This window comes from Tasmannia lanceolata, unplaced genomic scaffold (genome assembly GCF_043159265.1).
Source record: "Tasmannia lanceolata isolate RefF3 unplaced genomic scaffold, GAP_Taslan_0.1 ptg000015l, whole genome shotgun sequence".
NCBI lineage: Eukaryota > Viridiplantae > Streptophyta > Magnoliopsida > Canellales > Winteraceae > Tasmannia > Tasmannia lanceolata.
The window spans coordinates 36,249,936-36,269,939 of record NW_027518692.1 but is presented as its reverse complement, the minus strand read 5'-3'; the positions used below and the strand labels follow the sequence as shown (position 1 = coordinate 36,269,939).

At 39.1% G+C, this 20,004-nt stretch overlaps 1 protein-coding gene across 1 annotated transcript; it reads right to left on the bottom strand.

The window, feature by feature from the left end:
* Positions 1 to 10,617: 10,617 nt before the first annotated feature.
* On the bottom strand, positions 10,618 to 19,553 carry LOC143846948 (pleiotropic drug resistance protein 1-like). Its single transcript, XM_077355571.1, has 24 exons — positions 18,747 to 19,553; positions 18,455 to 18,575; positions 18,151 to 18,239; positions 17,957 to 18,041; positions 17,697 to 17,856; positions 17,528 to 17,604; positions 16,995 to 17,048; positions 16,782 to 16,872; positions 16,359 to 16,660; positions 15,063 to 15,344; positions 14,665 to 14,981; positions 14,402 to 14,562; positions 14,121 to 14,224; positions 13,874 to 14,030; positions 13,674 to 13,796; positions 13,469 to 13,596; positions 13,044 to 13,376; positions 12,673 to 12,963; positions 12,496 to 12,579; positions 12,268 to 12,401; positions 11,960 to 12,187; positions 11,663 to 11,834; positions 11,266 to 11,520; positions 10,618 to 11,174 (listed from the first exon to the last, which is right to left on the bottom strand). The coding sequence occupies exons 1-24, from the start codon at positions 19,070 to 19,072 to the stop codon at positions 10,917 to 10,919; spliced, it is 4,332 nt and encodes a 1,443-aa protein (XP_077211686.1). The 5' UTR covers positions 19,073 to 19,553; the 3' UTR covers positions 10,618 to 10,916.
* Between the last annotated feature and the right edge of the window lie 451 nt (positions 19,554 to 20,004).

Below are 20,004 nucleotides of genomic sequence, written 5' to 3'. Positions count from 1 at the left end.
AAAAATATTGGCAGCAGAAGTGCAAGTGGGGCCAACATATCTAGATGGTCTAAACACAATTCAATATGGAAATCAGGTCGGGTTGGGTTGACTAAATTGTTCCTCGGGTTGAACCTCGCCGCGTTGGAACTCAAGTTGGGTCGGGTTGGGCTCAACCTGACCCAACCTGACCCGAGTTGCAACCCTATGAATAGATACCCTCTTCTTGAGCGGGGTGGGTGGGGGTCCCTTAATATGGAGGTTCCGAGTTCATGGGCACGATGTGACAGAGACATGGAATTGTGTATATTGCTGGAGATGCTGGAGTTGCAAGCCATGTGCCTACAACCCTAGAGAGTGATGTTAAGGGGTATGCAGTTTGTTTCTCCAAGTGGTAACCGATTGGTGGTTGACGGGTAAATGATCTTGCACGATGGAGGCGGGATCTGATACGGATTCTGGTGGTGGCAGCGCTGGTTAATGCGGCCTTTTCAGAAAATAATGTTGTGTACTCTAGGGAATCTTCACTCGGGGAGGAATTTCGGGCGAACGCTCAGCTCGAGGCCACTCATCCCCGAGGCCCTCCTCCACGGGCTTCCCAATTGGGGGGAGCTATTTGTCTCATGGCCTAGCCGGGTGATCTCACCTTGACGGTGGCACCACGCAAGGTTTTAAATTTCGGTTTCGATACAGGTTTCGAACCCCCAGAAATCGAAATTTCGGCCGAAATCTGGCGAAACAAAGAAAACAATATTTTATTTGATATAAAATTTTAGCCAAAATTGCCGAAATTATTTCGGTCAAAATTTCGGCAATTATTAAAATAAAATAAAAAACAGATTTTTAGGTGAAATTTCGCCCGAAATTCCGAAATTTCAGCCAAAATAAAATACCGTTTCGGGTTAGTGTGATTTCGGTGTTGGTCTCCACAGAAATCCCAAATTTCGGATTTCGGTTGAAATTTAAAACCATGGCATCACGTGGAGGTATTGTATTAGAGTTCGATATTTACCGCAATCCGTTTGGTTGCCGGAATTTTTTTGATTCTTGGGACTTTTGTGGGATTTCCTCAGGAAACCCACGTTTGGTTGGTGGGCCCAAAATAATCCCAGGAATCAAAATAACCCCGCACGAAACCCTAGGAAGGAAAAAAAATACTCCCAGGAACCAAAAATAAGCTTGAGAAGAATTTTTTTTTTCTCTTCCCAACAGCTCAAGCAACCAAGCAAAGCATTTTTTTTCCCACCATAGTCCGGTCAACAAAACATTGGATTTTTATTTTACCGGGATACTTCTAGGACTTTTTTTTCCCCAGCAATCTCCTTGGATTTTTTTTCTTCCAAATAAATCCCAGGAGAAAAAAAAAAACCCGGCAAACAAATAGACCTACTAGTTGCTTTTCTGCTTATCATCCTTTTTAATTAAGCAAAACAGTCATGGTCCTCGGGAAGACATTTATTAAGATATCATTCGGGATGAGTTTTCCCAGCCCGGGTTGAGTTCGGGTCGGGCTCGGGTTGAGGGTTTGGGCAACCCGACCCGAGTTCAACCTGACATTTTTTATGATTCTTTTTTCTAAGCTTAAAAAATCCGGGTTGGTTCGGGTTGAACTCAGGTCGGGTTGGGTCGGGTTTGGGTTTGAAAAAAGACCCGACCCGACTTGCACCCCTAGCGGTAGGATGGGAGAAGGAGATACTTGATGGGGCATCAATGAGGATAGGGTGAGAAATGGTTAAAAAATAGGAAAATAATCGTATTTTGTGTAAAGTTCTTTTCTTGTTTTTTCAGTTTTTTACTGCCCTCGCCTCACTTAGTCCCTCTCAGGTCTCTCCGTCTCACGCCCTGCTACACCATTGTGTAAGTTCCATGAAAAAAACATTCATGGTTGTCAAATGTGGCCTAAGGTGGTTGGTATTTTCACGGTTCTATCTTGCGAACAAGATCTTCCTTCAACATTTGACTTGCTTGGATTTCTATGTGTGATGGGTTTCATTTTGATTTGGTTGTACAGTGGAATGCTTCAATAGGGTGTGAGCCTCTTGTAGTCATGGTTTTAAATTTCGACCGAAACCGAAATCGGGTTTACCCGAAAAGTTAGAAAATTTCGACATGAGATAAAGTATTATTTTAATTGATTTCTTCCGATTTCAGCCGAAATTTCGGTTTCGATGATGACCGAAACGCATTTCGAAACTGAAATTTGAAACCATGCTTGTAGTAAAAAGAGGCACCTCCAATATTTTTTTAATGAGCAAAAAATAACCGCATTAAGGCCATGTCTGGGAGCAGGAATTTTTTCTTATGATAACTTAGTGTCTCCAAGTGGTGAGAGAGGGTAGGGTGGGTGGATAGAAGAGAGAGACTTGAGAGGGCACGATTAAGATAAGAGTGAGAAGTGGCTCAAAATAAGGAAAAAGTCGATCCTATTTTTAGTAGTGTTTTTTGTTTCTTGTATAGCAACTTCTCACAAGTTGAAGACACTAATTTGCTTGAACAAAACTTGGGTCAGGTCGGGGTCTGAGGAACTTCCTTAGACCCCCTATAATAGCAAAGAGTGTGGGGTGTGGAAATATCAATTCCATGCTTATTTTTTATTTTCAGAAATAATTGATATTTCCACACCCTTGCTATTAGACTATTAGACTATTAGGAAGGGGTTGAAAGTTCCTCATACCCCGAGCTGAGCTGAGCTGAGCCAAGTTTCATTCAATTTCCTTCACCTGCCCTATCCCTCTCTCAACACTTGGAGACACCAATTTATAATAGTTTATCATTAAAAAAAAAATTTCACGGCGGCCCAACGTGCTCTAAATAAAGAATAGATTATATGTGCAAGACCCCAGACAATTATTGACCCATACAATGAATCCCGTAGGGCCCCTGGTTTGGCCACTCGGTCTTCAAGATCATGGGCATCTCGGACCTTATAAATTAGAGCGCTGCTATGGAAATTCGTTTCCTAACCGGGAGTAGAACCGAACAAATTCCTACACGTCACATGGCATAGAGAGGGGTAGTTTTGCCATTTTAAGAAAAAAAAACAGAGAAAAAATAATAATAACGTAAAGGCAATTAGTTATTAATGTGAAGAGACTATTTGAACAGGTCACCATACCATTATTCTATGGGAAAATGACAAAAAATGACATCACGGGTGACATATACTTTCAATTATTCTCACCTACGGACGGTGCCGTATAGGAAAAAGACTATTTTGCCCTAAGCCTATGTACAAGAATAGAGCCATGTCTCTTCTCCCTCTTATTTCCTTCTGTTTTTTCATCGCCACTGCTGCTGATGACCATCGTTGCAACTTGAAAGATGAGGAAGATGAAGAGGGAGAACAAGTCCTTTGAATTGTACGACGCCATACGTATGTTCAACGAACTGCAACTACTATCAGAAATAATGCCTAATTTTCGAGCAAATTTCCCGTATTCCATTTATTATGAGCCTCACCTTTTACCGACCGGAGAATCTTAATATCTAATAATATTGTATTTTAGGTTGTTGAATATCAATCTCTGCCTATAAATAATTCCTAAATATCCACATTTAGGGATAAAAAAACTTATTCAATTGGATGCTAGGATTGTCCGATTGAAGCGAGTTTTGGACCATTAGGCATCCGATTTTGAATGTATCTTAAATTTTATTTTTTTAAAAAATACCAAATTAATGTAAATAAATATAGAAAATTTGTATCGTTGGGAATTATTTCAACCTTTATCATCTGGAAATTTGGGTTAGTTTGGGTATTATTTCAACCCACTTAAGATAATGAAAGGTCTAAGTCTGCCAAAAAAATTGGATCAAATTTTCAACGCCCTTCGGGTCACATTTTCCTGACCAAACTCTTACATTTTCCCGCTCAAACCCCTCTCCAATGCGATATTGACCGTGTGGAGTTGCTCTGACCTGGTCTTCTGTAATCGCTAGTCATTAGTATGAAAATTTATCACTAAATAAGTGTTTTTATTGATTTTAATTGAAATTAAGCTGATTCAACCCCACGGGTTTGACGCACTTTCGGGCATGTTTGGCAACTATGAAAAATAATCCATGGGTTATTTGTGGGGTTACTTGTGAGAGATGGGGGATGATTGAGACTCTTGATGGGGTGGATCTGAGGAGAGCATGCAAATATCCTAAAACAGGAAAAAAAAATTCGAGTAGGATGTTTTTTCACCATTTTTTCAGGATTTCCCATCCGTTGCGATTTAAGGCCCGGCCGGTTTTGGACTTAGTCTGAACTGATTCTTAGCAAAATAAGGCATTTGGTTCGCTGTGTAAAATTGATTTTGGACTCATTGATTCTACTTATCAGTGATGTGTGTATTTATGTTGGGACGTAGAATCCATTTGAGTCCAAAATCCATTCTACAGCTGCCAACCAACTGCCCAATTTTGCCAAGAATCAGTTTTTGACTCAGAATCAGTTTCTCAAAATCCCAAACAAACACTGCTTGTAAAAAGTTAGCTCTTTAGCTTCTCTAGGCGAAACCCTAAACAAACTCTTGTATGAATGCCATTTTCCAACTGGCAAAATCTCTTTCTCACCCCAAAAAATGCAAGCTCAAAACTGTTTGAATGTACACTAGAATGGAAAGAAAATAGAATTCTGTTTCTTTATTATACTTCAGGGACTGATATTTTCCCCTCTGATGGATAAAATCCCTCCTTTAACGTTATCCGTTAAGTTTTAACGGTAAAGAAAAATGTTAAAGTGGGTGAATTTATCCTCGCGCAGTGAATCATTCTCACAGAAACCGTTAAAGGGGTAGAGGGGGGGGGGGGGGAGGAGAATATCATTTCCCTAAACTTTTCCTCCTGATTTAAGAGGAGGGTCAAACAGTGACAAATAACTTGCATTCGGAAAATTCGCGGACAGAGACTTCCGTGCAAATGGTAAATGTTAACGGGAAACCTAACAACTTTAGAAATAAGTCCTACTCCTAGTTTGATTTTCCCGTGAAAAGTAGATTTTTAGTGGAACCCACCCTACATAAAGTGGACTCGAGTTTTTATCAAATCACCCATGCCAGGTTGAGTTAACACGACTTGACCCACTTTGGAGTTGATTCGATTCTTTGAGTTTTTCTTAATTGTTGGAGTTAACTCGACTTAACCCACTTCTGAGCCGAGTTTTCTAATTCTCAATAATGAAAAGAAAAAGACAACCCTATCTAGTCACATCTTAACCTTTGATTATTTTCATTTGACCACTGTCCTCCGAGGTAAGTTCCAGGCAAATCCAATGCTCTTCTCCTTGTTAACTACTTAACATCGTGATGAGTTCTTTCAACCTTACGGGTATGTCACTGACACCAGACAAGTGGCTTAGGCATAAGGTGGCAAATTAGTGCCTATCCAAATTGATTTTGACAGATGCAATAATTATATAAATATCTTAGGTCCAGCGAATCAGAGTGGGGTTTCCCGAATCACGATCAGACACTGCCACGAATTTTCCAACCTCGTGACGCATCCTGTTTTTGGGTGCATTCGAGAAGCTAACAAAGAAAGACAGAAGGAAAGAAATACTTTTCTACGTTCCACCGTGCCCATGTGAGAGAAATTATTAATTATATGTTTTAAAAGAAAAATAAAAGGTGGTGGGGTCACCTTTTCAATATGATCCAAATTACCATTCATCTGTTGGGTCCCATATAAAAACTCTTATATAGAATAGCTGTCGTTAGGAAAATCTCTCCAAAGTCATCTGATATTGGACATGAATACATTTGAGTGGCAATAGATGAAATATGGAGGTTTTAGCCTCATTTGCAACTCTATCGCTAGCTACCGTTTCCTAGTTCTTCCCCACCAGCATCAATTGCAGATACGGTGTACCTCATGAGTTGATCTCTAATAATGGTTCTCATTGTAAGAAGGAAATAGTTTCTTCATTTGAAATGTTTAAGGCCAAGAATAAGTCATCACATTCCTGACCACCACACCAAGTTGCCAGCAAAGAAAGAATCAGTCAAAAACGCTCTCCTCTGCACTTTGGGATCATCATATTTTGGTACGGACATCCACGAGAGCTACTATTTTCTCTAGGATCTATGGCATGGAAGCGGTTTTACAAATAGAGGTCGAAGTGCCTTCTTTGAGGGTCATGATAGAAATTTGGATCCCTTAGCTGATTGGATTAGAGCAAAGCTTGATGAATTAAATCTATTGGATATATGAGAAAAAAAAGGGAGGCTAAAACACTCTAACATGTTTAGGTGTATCATAGTGTTTCAACAAGAGGTGTGGGATGTGTAGGAGGTATGACTTGCCTTCACCGTGGCTCTTTCTTATTTAAAAAACTTCACCATTTCAAAAGATAAGGAGAGTGATCTAGTTATAAAAGAAAATTGGACACTAATATTAGATCCCAGGACAAGTTCAAACCTAACTAGAGTAACCTATATATTGTCAAAAAGATGGTGAACTATTAAAAAAAAAAATTGTGGTCCTGGTCCATATATTGTCAAAAAGTTCCTTCTTGGGAAAGCAATAAGGCTTCTAGACCTAAATGGTAACCAACTTCTAGAAGGTACAAATCTTGACCTAGTGAAGAAGTTCTATGATTTAGCACACATAAAAGGCCAGCGTCGGCTGTTTGCATTCTCAAAGAATAACCCACCGTCAGTAACGAAAACCCTTGAAGTACCTATATGAGCTGAAAATATAAATTTTTTGTTCACACACTTGAACAAAGGGTGATGATAAATTCGCACCCGTTGTAAGATAATTCGCACCCATTTTAATGTGATTTGACGTCAAAAAGCGTTAAAAGTCTGCCACAATTCACCTTATAACGGGTGCAAATCTATCATCTCCCTAAACAAAGGGTATTTTGTCGTGAACTATGCTCGACCTGATCCCATAAATGCCAGAATGTGATAAAAGAATCAGCCATAATAAGGCACTCATTGCATGTATTTTTAAAACTGTGCATGTCAATTCCTTGCTCATCTCAAATGTTTAATCTCTGCCTCCAAGGGAGAAATTGTAGTCACAATAGTCTTATCTCTCTTCTACCTCATCATCTATCACCTTTCTTCCCAGCTAACTACCTTGCCCTTCTGTCTATATATCCTTACACTCCAGCTAACCAAGTCAGGTAAGCTTTAGCTCAATCATCTTCACCTGAAAGTGATTGGAAATTCCCTGGTTGGACATAAACAATGCCCAGTTGGATAAAAATCCACTCAATCGATCGGGCAATGTTTAGTCTGAATGATTGGAACATAAATTTGACAGAGACTTGCAGATCATGGAAATGAGTTCCCAATTTTCTACTTACATGGAGAGAAGCAGCTCTCCTGATGAAGGTTGGCCCAGCATTGAAAGATATGGCATCAAGACCATGGAAGGTTTCTTAAAAAATGGCAGGGACAGGGCTCCTGATGAAGGTTGATCCGGCATTGAAAGATATGGCATCAAGACCATGGAAGGTTACTTCTAAATTGGCAGGGACCTGGCTTTGAAAGATATGGCATCAAGACCATGGGAGGTTTCTTCTAAGATGGCAGGGGCCCGGTTGGCTCCGCCCCAAAGTTGAGTGATCACCCCTATTAACTCGAAAAGTGTTTGTTATTATATCCCGAACAAAGGAAATTATTGGGGGTTCCACACAGAAGAAGAGATCCCAAATTGGAAAAAGCAACTGATATGGAAGGGCATTTAAAGATGGGCACACTCCCTTTAACAGCGAAGGGTGAGTTCTACCTGGGTCCAAACAAGTGGTATCAGAGCCAGCAAGGGCCCATCAGCCCCGATCTTTGAAAAGAGAAGAAAGATATGCAATGTGCCCTCAAGCACCCACCCCTTACCTGCTACCTTTTAAAGGTGAGTTCTGGTCTCGCCGATCTGTGTTGAGAATCACTCTACCACATTTCATCTGTTGGGTCCACTTTTGCCTTGCCAATCCAAGGAATCAACTAGCTCTGCCATGATATCCTAATTTCAAAAGACGAATAATCACCCATACTATTGGCTCGAGAATAGGTGTTAATCTATTCATTTTACTACCGGTTGAATGATCATTCCATCCCCTTTGTCTCTTTGTGATGCAATGTGCCTTGCAGGGTAAGGGTTTTGGTAGGGGCTAATCAACATACACTTGAAAGGCACTAATTCCCTGCTCAAACATATCAGCAACCTTCCAAAAGTTCTTAAACTGATCATAAACATCCACACTAGAAGCTCACGGTTTGCATGTTGACAAATACAAATTCAATCACAACTGCATAATCCAAATCATAGTTGTGTTTCCCTTGGGTGGGTGGGAAACCCGTTTCCCCTAAAACGTGTTTCTCGAGGTTGGGAAACTCGTTTCCCCTAAAATGAGGGAAACACGTTTCGGAAACGTTTCCAAAATATGATACAAAATTGGAAAAATGTTTCTGAAACACATGGGAACATATGGAAAACTTATGTAATAATGTGTAAACGAGTGATAAACGTATGCAACACTCATAGAAAATGCATATGAAACGTGTAGGAAACATGTGTGGAACTTGCGAAAATCATTTTGGAAAAAACACATCATTTCCTAAGACATTTCTCGTATGATTTTCTATTGTTTCTCGTTTCTCGTTTCCCCTGTATTTGTTACGTACATAGGATTAGATATTTGGGTTAGTTTTTAGATTTAGTAGGACTCTTTGGATAAGGGCTAGTGGTTATATTTTTAAATGCTTTATAAGATTAGGTCTCTTGTTTGTTAATGATATAAATAAATTGTAATCAGCTATTTTCAAATTAACGAAGAAACTTATTCCAATACGTGTCTTTGTACACAGAGGTGGAACGACCCTTCCCTCGAAGTGGGTCAAGAGGCTGATCTTCCCTCTAAGAAGATCAATCAAGTTACGAACCGTTCGGGTTTATAACAGTATTTTTTTTTCACGTGTTTCCCGTTTCTGTTTCACGTTTTGTTTCCCGAATTCGTTTCCTACCCTGGTAACGATTCCACAGGTTAGCATTTCTGTTTTCTAGAGCTTCATAAGGTATTGTGGACCTAAAAAGCATGTGAGAACGGAACCAGACATTGCATCTTCAATAGAAAGTAAAGCAGGTGTTCTTTGGGTGGTGGAGTTACCAAAACAAGCCTCATTGTAAAATCATCATCTTGCAACACAAACATGACGAACAAATTTAATAACAAACTTTCATCGGACGATTTTCAAAATAAGGTTTCTTTCATTCATATGTCTAAACCATCTTTATGTAGCTTAATAAAGGAAGATGTGCTTCATAGAAATCAAGAAAACTTGATCAGTAAGTGAAGCTTGCTCCTCGAGCTCTCTTCTCCTTCTTCTTTGAATGAACCGTGCCAAGGGCAAACTTTCCCTCAAAAGGTGAAAGAAACTTGCTACAAAAATCCCTACATTCTATTTCCAAATCAATTTTGGTGGGAGATTTTTAGCTTGAGCTGAAATTTCTACTAGAATTCTCTTTTGTTGTCTTGTGGAATAGAGAAAATTGAAGACTAAAATCTCAGCTTCTTCCCTATTCTTCTCATCTATAACCTTGTAGTTTGCAAGGATTGTAGAAATCTTATGTGCAACACCCATATCTTTCACATCAAATTTTATATGCTAACCTGAGCTTTCTAACTTGTTGATTTCAGATGTACTTTTTGTTGCAATATGCATATCATAAAAAAAATAAAAGAAAATAGACAAGTACTGTCAAGAAGCTTTCTGAACTGAACAGATATATCACACTCACTTATAGTACAGTTCTGTCCCACCATAAAGACATCTTATAGCTTCTACGACTCCTTAGGAGAATGTTTTAGGCCATAAATTGATTTCGCTAGCTTGTAGACATAATCCTTCTTCCCTTGAGCCTTGAATACCTCTAGCTGATGCATGGGAATTTCTCTTCTAAATCAGCCATTTTTGCATTGTATAAATCATCAAGAACTCGCCTAGAACTGTACTATAAGTTTTCTAAATCGCCTAGAACTCTCCATATATAAAAAGGACTCTAAACCCCATCTAATCTCTCAGAATCCCACCGAATTTTTGGTCCTTTTTCAGCTCGGATTCTAATGTTGAGATGTGATCTGACTTGAGTGTCAGAGGGTCCCCCGGAGTCCAAACTTTGAGTCTCCTGACGGTTTGTTCCCTGAGCGCAGGTCGTCCCACAATCACCGACCTTGACATCCTCCCAGCACCTATGTGCCCTTGTCTGGATCTCATCATCAACAACATGCTTTCCCTTGGTTGACTTGACAAGTTCCTGAGTCAGAGTTTGGTGAAGAGATTTCATCTCCCCACCCATGGTCATCACCAATAGACCACTGTCTTTACCTTCCACAACTTCTTGAAAAGTGCAGGGTACGATGAAAATAAAAAATAAACGGAGAAAACCAAACGAAAACAATAAAACACAAAAAAATTACATGGTTTGGCAACGGTGCCTACATCCACAGGTTGAGCTTCCACTATGCGAAGATCATAAAGTTTTATCATAGTTCAAAACCTTCAGCAGCCCTCACATTGTAATCATAAGGGGCCATAGGAGTCCACATGGGATTGAAATCCAGCCATAAATATAACATAAATAAATATTTTTTTCATGAAGGAAAAAGAAGACCAAAACTAATTCTATGGTACAATAGAATAACAATACATGGAAAAGAGATGAAACATAAAGGAAACTCGAGTACTACATTTTAAGATATGATTCGACTTAGTAAACACGAAAAACTGTACACTAATTTCTGATGCAATACAACCAATTATCAAGCATAAACAGTCAAAAACAGAAAATACCAAATAAAAACCCTGTATAAGAGCAAAAACCCCTTACTGGCTGATTAGAACGACTCGGGCTCATCACGACTAGGGAATGATAGATTTCATCAGCAACTCTCAGAGCAGAAGATAATGCAAAGAGCAAATACATACAAATGGTTTGCAGCATTCTCATCTTCTCTGGAAGTTCAACATCTTGATCGATAAGGCAAAAACAGACGCAAAGAGCACAGTAAATCCAATGACCCCAGCAGATATCCATCCCACAGATTCATGTTTGAATCCAAAATAATCCATCACAAAGTGGTCCACTTGTTCTTTCGTCTCCATTACATCAGTTATGTCTCCGAACTGCGAAGCAACTAGTCCATACAAGGTCCAAGCAACAGGGCAAGCCCAATAATACCATCTCCACCATATTGGAATTCTCTGTTAACCAAAATCCAAAAAGCTGTCAGCGTCAGTTTAATCAAGAGAAGTGTATATACAGAGAGACAGAGAGAGTTGAGTTAGAACTTACAGGTCGGGGAATTAGAAAGCCTCCAAATAGATTCCATAACGCGTAAAATGCAGATGAAAAAATAGCAGAAATGTCTTGATTCGGGGTCAAGCCAATTGACATCATGCCATAATACGTGAAGTAGAGAAATGTGAAGAACATGAAGAATAGATACCAAAAGAACTTGGCAGCTGTCCATTCAAATGCAATCATAGCATAGACAATGATCCCGTATGTCAGAGTCTGAAGCAAGATATATGGAACCTCGATCACAAGCTGAAATTGCAGTGAAATAACAAGAATTAAGAAGGGAATTCACTATGTAAAATCAGCATGCTTATAAACAGATAAAACAGCAAAAGGTAACAGTATGAAATATGAAAGTCTCATAGAAAATAATTTTACATGATATGCCTACCTGTGCAAATGCATATGGTAAAGCAGAATACATTCCAGCAGCTCTCTCTCTGTAGAAAACTGTTCGTTCAACTGCCACTACTGGCTGGACGGATGAGGCATTTTGTATTCCGATAAACAGTACTGCAACATACATGGAGCCCATTGCGTTGAATAGATCCTGTTGCCTACTCCTGTGATTTGATTTCCGCCATTATATCAATATGATCTAGTTAGCTAATGATCCAAAACGGAAATGTTGATCTAGACCACGAATTGTGTGAAACAAAGAAATAAAAATGGATAACTAATAGCATACGTTTTGGAACCAAGATCCCAGAATATCGTCCCAAACATCAAGGCAATGAAGGTTGTGAAGAGAAATCGCACAGCAGTGTACGGTGGATTCCTCCAGTATGACTTGTGCTGTTTCCATAGGCAAGCTACACACTGTATGATGAAGGGCTGCGAATACTTAGTGTGGAAGTACAGATCTTTCGAGCCAGGACGAGGTGAACTCAGTTCATTAATCAGAGTTTTGTTTCTCCTGTAAAACTTTCCAAAGGTAAGCAAAGACTAGAGAATCAAATGCTTGTATTCAAATATGGCCATGAGAAGTAAACCCACCGGAAAATATCTGAATTTTTGTATATATCAGCAAAATTAACCCCCAGAATCTCTTCTTGCGTCACGGTAGTCACCTCCAGCATCCACGTAGCAGGATTATAACCGTCTTTAATCTTAGCAACTCCACTAATTCCCTTGATAAAATAAAACCCGACTCTATCAGTACCTCTATTATGGTGATTTTTATTTTTCAAATGGTCCTGGTTTCTTCTTGTTCTTTGTACTCACCTCAAAGTACCTGATGAGATGGCAAGAATTGTAGCCCAATGGGCCTACATATATTTCTTCTCCCCCTCGTTTTAAAAGAATAAGCTGCAACCAAAGCAGAACAGACATAAAGATCAAGTTCATTAACTGATTAAACACAAAAGAAATCAGAATTTAGTCATTTCAGCCATTCCTCACCTCATCAAAGGCTTCAAATATGTCGATGCTGGGCTGGTGAATTGTGCACACAACAGTTCTTCCGGTGTCCACAGTGTTCCTCACAGTTCTCATCACAATTGCCGCCGCCCTCGCATCTAGTCCAGAGGTAGGCTCATCCATGAATATTATAGAAGGATTTGCGACCAACTCAACAGCAATAGTCAGCCTCTTGCGTTGTTCAGTGGACAGCCCATTCACACCAGGCAACCCAACCAGAGCTTCTCTCAATGACGTCAGCTCTACAAGCTCCATGACCTCTTCCACAAACATCTACAGCCAACATTTTTACTAGTCAGTTGAAAACTCACAGAAAGGAGTACACAAAACATATTAAGATATATTCCACCAACCTCCCGTGTGGCAGTATCAACTTCAGTGGGCAATCGAAGCCATGCAGAGTAGAGAAGGGCCTCATATATGGTAACATGGGGAGAGTGGATGTCATTCTGCTCACAATATCCGCATATACGAGCAAATGTTTCTTGCTTCTTGGGATAGCCAGATATGCTGATGTTCCCCTCTATATATCCATCGGTTTTCCTTCCGGCTAACACATCCATCAGAGTGGTCTTGCCAGCACCACTGACGCCCATCAGTGCTGTAAGAACTCCAGGCCTGAAAGATCCATTTAGGCCCTTCAGAAGTTCTAATCGGTCTTCTGGAACACCTTGAGCTTTCATTTCCTATAGGGTCAACATATAAATTCAGTTTCATACGGAATCTTACTCCTGGTCCCATACATGAATTTATAATTTATCTAGGACTCAAGGGTTACCTGTGGCATGTCTACAGAGTATCTTATATTATCAAAGGTGATGGAAAGAGGTTCAAATGGAAGAACCATCCCCTTCTTCTTGTTCCTATTGCTATCACTGGTGACTTCTACCCTCCTAGTTTCATCACCTGTTGCAATTATACTCGATTATTTAGAGGACCTCCATGCAATAAAAAAAGGCATATAGAGAACCCTCTGAGCTTACCACTGGATATGGCAGAGCTTCTTCCTCTAGACGATAGTTCAATAACTTCAGCATTTCCACTACTGTTTGATTTCTTTTCCTTCAAGGACTCTTCAGATAAAATGGCGTGACCTTTCCTCAGTGCTGCAGACATTTTCCCCACAATTAGTTAATGAGTATTGAGAATTTTGATGTTGTGCATTTGAAATGAATGGACTCACGGTTGAGATAAGCAAGTGCCATGGTGAAGAGGCCGTTGAATAAAAATACATATCCAACCAATGCACCCACACCAATCCAATACCAGTATGAATTGGTAAAGATTCCACGAGTCTTCAAGATTCTGATTCCCAAGGACTCCGTTGAACCAGAAACAACCTGTAGCAAAGACCGAAAATTAATCATGAATAATTCCTCTTTTCAAAGATATAGAGAACATTTTTTTGGTTTGAAAACAAAGATTCTCACATGTCTCCAACTTCTCCCAAGAAATTCATTCGTAGTAATTGCATTCTGCGCATACATCAATGGCGAGATCCAATAACCCCAGATCCACCATTTCTTAATATTATCTGCAGAAAAAAAAGAAGAAGCAAGGTTAGCCATTAAAATATCCACCAACATCCAAACCACTCATGTTTCATGGATGTAATTAAAATGTATGCAATCTTAGATATTAAGAAATTTGAACCAGAAACTGAAATTTCAGCCTTCAGTTGAAAATAACTCTTTCAATACATGTATTGTACCTCGGGATATGATGAATCCTCCAAGAGTCATAATAACAAGAAGTGCAAACGACCCAAATGTGTTTGCAACGATCATGTTTCGACCAAGTGCAGCCATGAGTCGGAACAGTGCGGAGGCCATCTGGCTATTCAATAAAAGTAACAGATATTGTTTAAACATCCTGCAACAAGAACAATTTCAGTTATTGATGAGGATCCATTAGGAGAGATATTTTCATCACAACCATTAAAGAAGTTAGATGGCAACTTCATTCAAGTCTCACCTTCCAACATTTGGATCGAATCCAATGACATAATAAGTCATGCCGACCCAGAGAGCAACTTCTGAACAAGATATGGGAATCTTGAGGATCCATGCAGGTAATGCATATGCCCACGAAGGATAAAAAAGGAGGTCTCTATGCTTGTAAAAAACAGGAAGCTTGGCAATGGTCATGGCAAGCTCCGCAAATCCGTTAAACATAATAGTGACTAGTGCAAAAAACAAAGCACCCAAAAAAACTCCACCATCATTCAATGAGTCCCGATGCATCTTAGTTCTCAGGAAGACCGTCATCGTGATGGACGCAATGATTAAAAGCTAAAAGCAGAAGGAAAACAAAATATAAGGTTTGGAATTTCAGAATTTAAGAGGTGCATTATGGTTTCCAACATTACTCACTTGCACCATTTTGAAGATGTAGACAAAAGAGTTTCTCTTCATCAACAACCACTCCCTTGAGAAGCAAGCCTTCAACAATTCCTTCTTACTAATTCCATATTCAGAAGTGGTTAAAGCAGCAGGATGACTTTTTCTCTTGTCAAACGGAGTGCCAAGCTCATTTGCCAATTTATCACCAATGTGGAATGATTGGAATGCATCTGCAAATTCACTGACAGAAATGAAAGTATATGGCTCATCTTTATATGCCCAGTATTGCTGCTGATCTTTTTTTGATGTTACCTGAGGAAACAAAAAAGAATTTAGAATTGGATTCACTATACTTTTTCCAAATAAACCATGGTATCAAGAAATGAATGTTTATTTGCTCGATGAGTGATTCTATAAGTGAAGAAAATAGAATCTGCCCTTATGACAGAATAAGGCCACGTTTGAATACCTCGTGCTTTTGTATTTGGATTTGGATTTGAGTTTTGGATACAAAATACTTCAATCATACTCATGCTGATGTTGTAAGAGACAGGGAGGGAGGGAGGGAGGGACGTCTTGCTGCAGCATAGCAGCAAGGTCGAGGAGCAGCGAGGGTGAAGGTAATTGCCACAAATATTGATTTCCAAATAATGTCTTGCAGAACAGATTTGAAAATCCGTTTTTTTTCACTGTTGTAGCTGATTTGGAAATCTATGGATCTGATCCAGTTCCAAATCTCAACCGCAAATTTGAGAAATCCAAATCTAAATCTTGTAGGTATCCAAACGTGGCCTACGTGAGTCAGTCTGTGCTGTAGAAGTATAAATCAGTGTTCAAAAATGCGGATGCAACGCAGAACGCGGGCGAAGAAAAATCTAACAGATTGATGCAGCTGAGTATTCGATTGAAGCAGTCATAATTCAGGACAGTCAAAGGAATTTTTATGGACTCTGTAGGGCAAAATGCGGAACACGGCGGCAGCAAAACGCGGAACGCGGCCAAGGTTAAAGGGAGTCGACTCGGGGGAGTCCACAATGACATGGGAGAGTTTTAAAACTATGACTATAAATGATTAAATAACACCAACTCTAACAGCTTAAGCTTTTGGAGTAATTGGTTGTTTCACTTGGTACCAGAGCTATTTCGTCATGGCAGGTTTTGAGTTCAAAACCCAACAACCCCTTGATAAATTTCCACGTGTACGGCCAGCCCAGAAAAGGTGGGGCCACACGTGAGGAGGACTGTTGAAGTATAAATGATTAAATAACACCAACTCTAACAGCTTAAGCTTTTGGAGTAATTGGTTGTTTCACATGTGCAACTTACTTCCTGCAAGAAGTCAGCAATGCCTTTCCTCTCAGGACATTTAAAACCCATGGATTCGAAGAACTCAAGCACATGTTCACGGGGACCCTGATAAACAATCTGCCTGTCCGAAAGAAGAATGATGTCGTCGAAGAGGTCGTAAGTCTCTGGGGCTGGCTGAAGCAGAGCGATGACTGCCGTCCCACCGAGAATGTGAATGGACTGCCTGAGGGAATTGATGATCTGATATGTCGTGGAGCTGTCCAGACCAGTGGAAATCTCATCCATGAACAGCGCCTTTGCAGGGCCAACAAGCATCTCACCTATGCCATTTGGAATCATATCAATCCGTTATCAACTCATACTACTACAATAATAAATGACCAATCTCAATTCTAAGAGTAGTACATCATCAGTTCCTTTTCTTAATTATTTTATTTTTACCTGTTGTAACACGCTTTCTTTGTCCTCCAGAGATACCTCTCACCATTTGATCACCTACCATGGTATCAGCACAAATTTCCAGACCTAAAATCTGCAGTTTTAAGAGGAAGAAGAAATAAAAACAGACAAATTTAACTCTGTGCTTCTGAATATCATTTATAACATCAACTTTGGGGACTTAATAAGTTAATATGCTTCTACTACAGCCCATACCTTCAGAATGTAGTCTGTAACTAGACTTTCCTGCTGCCCTTCCAGTGATGAAACCTGGAAGAGAGCAAATGAAAAAAAAAAAAATCTAATAAAAGAGAATACTGATAATCTCAGTCTTCAATAATTCAACTATTGATTAACTTTCTATGAAGAACATCATATTGGAAAAGGCCCATGACACTTTCTGCGTAGACTCTCAACCATTAAAAATAATAAGTATATTTTACCAATAAAACAAAATCAGGCACAACATCTAATACGATAATTTATTCAGAAAAATCAAAACAGGAGTAGGAATCGGCTACGAAAATTCATGAAGAAAATAAAAATCAAACACATGAACCTGTGCATTGAGCAAAGCTCATGGGATATAAAATGGTCAGATTAAAGCAAGGAAAGGAGGTAATTCATACTGCGAAGAGAAGGCTATCGAGTAACTTTTTTTATAATGTAAATGGACAACTGGGTCTAATTCTATACACCTTAAAAAGGAAATAAACACGGCTCTCACAAAAGGAATTATTTATAAATACCTTCATGTAGACATCAATATCAGGATCGGGCTTAATATTTGCAGCCTTCTCTCTTCTAGACAGCTCTGTCAACATCTCTGTAAAATATTGTGAAAAAGAAACTATCAGTTGAACTCCACAAACTTCCTCAACTATGTTCTGTTAACCGAAACCTTTCATTTTAACACACCGTAACGGGTTCCAACTCCTTGGCATCTTGCAGAGAAAGCCAAGGTTTCTCTCACTGTCATCTCCCCAATGTGGAGATCATTCTGACTAATATAAGCAGAGGTCCTCCGGGGAACAAACTCATCCATATCATGACCATTGTATGTTATTCTGCCAGACATCTGTTATTGTAGAGAAAAGTAACCATGTAAAGTGGAATTCCAAATAACAGTGAGAAATCACCAAAGGGTCAGTTAAAAAAACAAAATCTTTGGTTCCTACCTTTAGTTCTGGATCAAGCTTTCCTGCCAGAGCTAACAGAAAAGTGGTTTTCCCACAGCCAGGAGGGCCTAAAAGCAAAGTCATTCTGCAAAATTTACAAGCAAATCAAAGTTCTTTGGGGTCTAGGATCTATAGAACAAAGAACACCATAAATGAGGTTACACCCAATTCATGATTCAATCAAAACCTCTTACCTGGCAGGCTTGATGATCCCACTAACATCATGAAGGATTGACACTGGTTGCTTTCGACTTGGAAGAATATGGAGATAGTTCAAGAACTCCTTTTAAACATGTAAGAGAAATTTCCAAATCAGAACATTTTACGAATACGGAACAGATTACAAACACCCTTGTTTGTTTTGAATTTTGAGAATTGACTGAGAGTCCAACACTGATTATTGGACTCAAATTTATGTGTAATTTTGAATCAAAATGACCAGGGCCTAAATCTGTGTTTTCCTGCTTTTTTATCCGATTATTTGTATATGTGAATTACCTCTATAATATTAAAAGTGAAATTGAGGATTGTTGGTAAAGCTCTGCTACCAACATATGCTTCTGCTCCAATATTCAAATGCTCGAACCGGACTTCGATCGTTGGACTATCGATTCCAACTCTAAAACAAAATCAAAGAACAGAATAAAAGAAACTCAAACCTGACTAACCAAAATAAGTAAAAAAAAAATGACCCTAAGTGAACAAAGAACGTAAGGATACAAAACTAAAGAAACTCAAACAAGACTAACAGAAAGAATCAAACAAAGAAAACAGAAACAGAGGAGCTTACCTTTCCATTCGATTCTTGAGCTTCAACAAGAATTTCTCATTGTCCTCCTCTGCAACTCTAACCAATCTCTCCAACAACAACTTTTTCTCATGAAATCCAAGACTCTCAATTTCAACTTCCTTTCTCTCTCCTCCCACTCCTTCTAATATCCCTTTCCTTATACGATTGTACGTTGGTAGTCTCTCTAGAGCAGCCCATTTCAGAGCTTCTTCATCATTTTCCTCACGAGAAGATATTGAGAAGACATCATCTACACTAGTATTTCTCCATATTGAAGACCCATTCCTACGCAAACTTCCTACTCGATAAAGATCAGCATTATCCATCGTATCACAGTAAACTGACTAAAACCCAGAAGAGTTATTCAATTTTGGTGCTGGAAAACCTCAAATCTTGACATCTAACGTTAGTAAACAAAGAAAGGAAGCTGGGTTTTCTCACCCAAAAAGAAACCACCAAGACCCAGAAAAGGGTCTTTGAGAAGTGCAAGAGACTACAATTCTCAAAGAAAAATAAATGCATTCATATTGTCTTCTTTTCTTTTTCCCATTAGAAAAGACACAGACTACATATGAGTTTTTATATGGTGATCGCACGTTTGTTCTTGCAAAACCTCAAATCTTGAGTCTTGGACTTCTAATGCTCGTCAACCCAGAAAGGAAGATGGGTTTCCTTCACACAAATAGAAACCAACAAGATCCATAAGTGCAAGACAGCAAGAGACTGAAATTCTCAAAGAAAAACAATTTCACACAAGTAGGACCGTCGTCAGCATAAAAAAGGCCTCTTTGGAGTCCATTAGCTCTATAATTTCCAATAGGGAATTGAAATCAACACAGCCATGCTTTTATAAGTGTCATGCTTTTCAAAAATTAACAAAGGGGGAACAAAAGAGGTCTTGTTAGTCAAAACTGGACGAAAATACCCTTTTAACATTTAGAACACGTTTTGACCTTGTTTTCTCCGTCTTCCCTCTTCTTTTACTTTTTCATTATCACCTTTTTATTTTTTACTCTACTAGTCATCTTCCTCCTTGTTCAGCCACCATTGTTGCTGGCAAATCTAGGAAACTTAAATGTTGAGTTCTTACCATCTATCTCTTTGTATTTAAGTTTTGTTTTTCTTTTCTTTTTTAGGGTTTTGCATTATTTTTCATTTCTCTGTTTCTGATTTATCTTGTTTAGAGTTTAAGCGATTTATTTTTTAGGGTGAGTTCGGGAGATAATGCATGGATGGCTACACATTTTTGGATTTACTT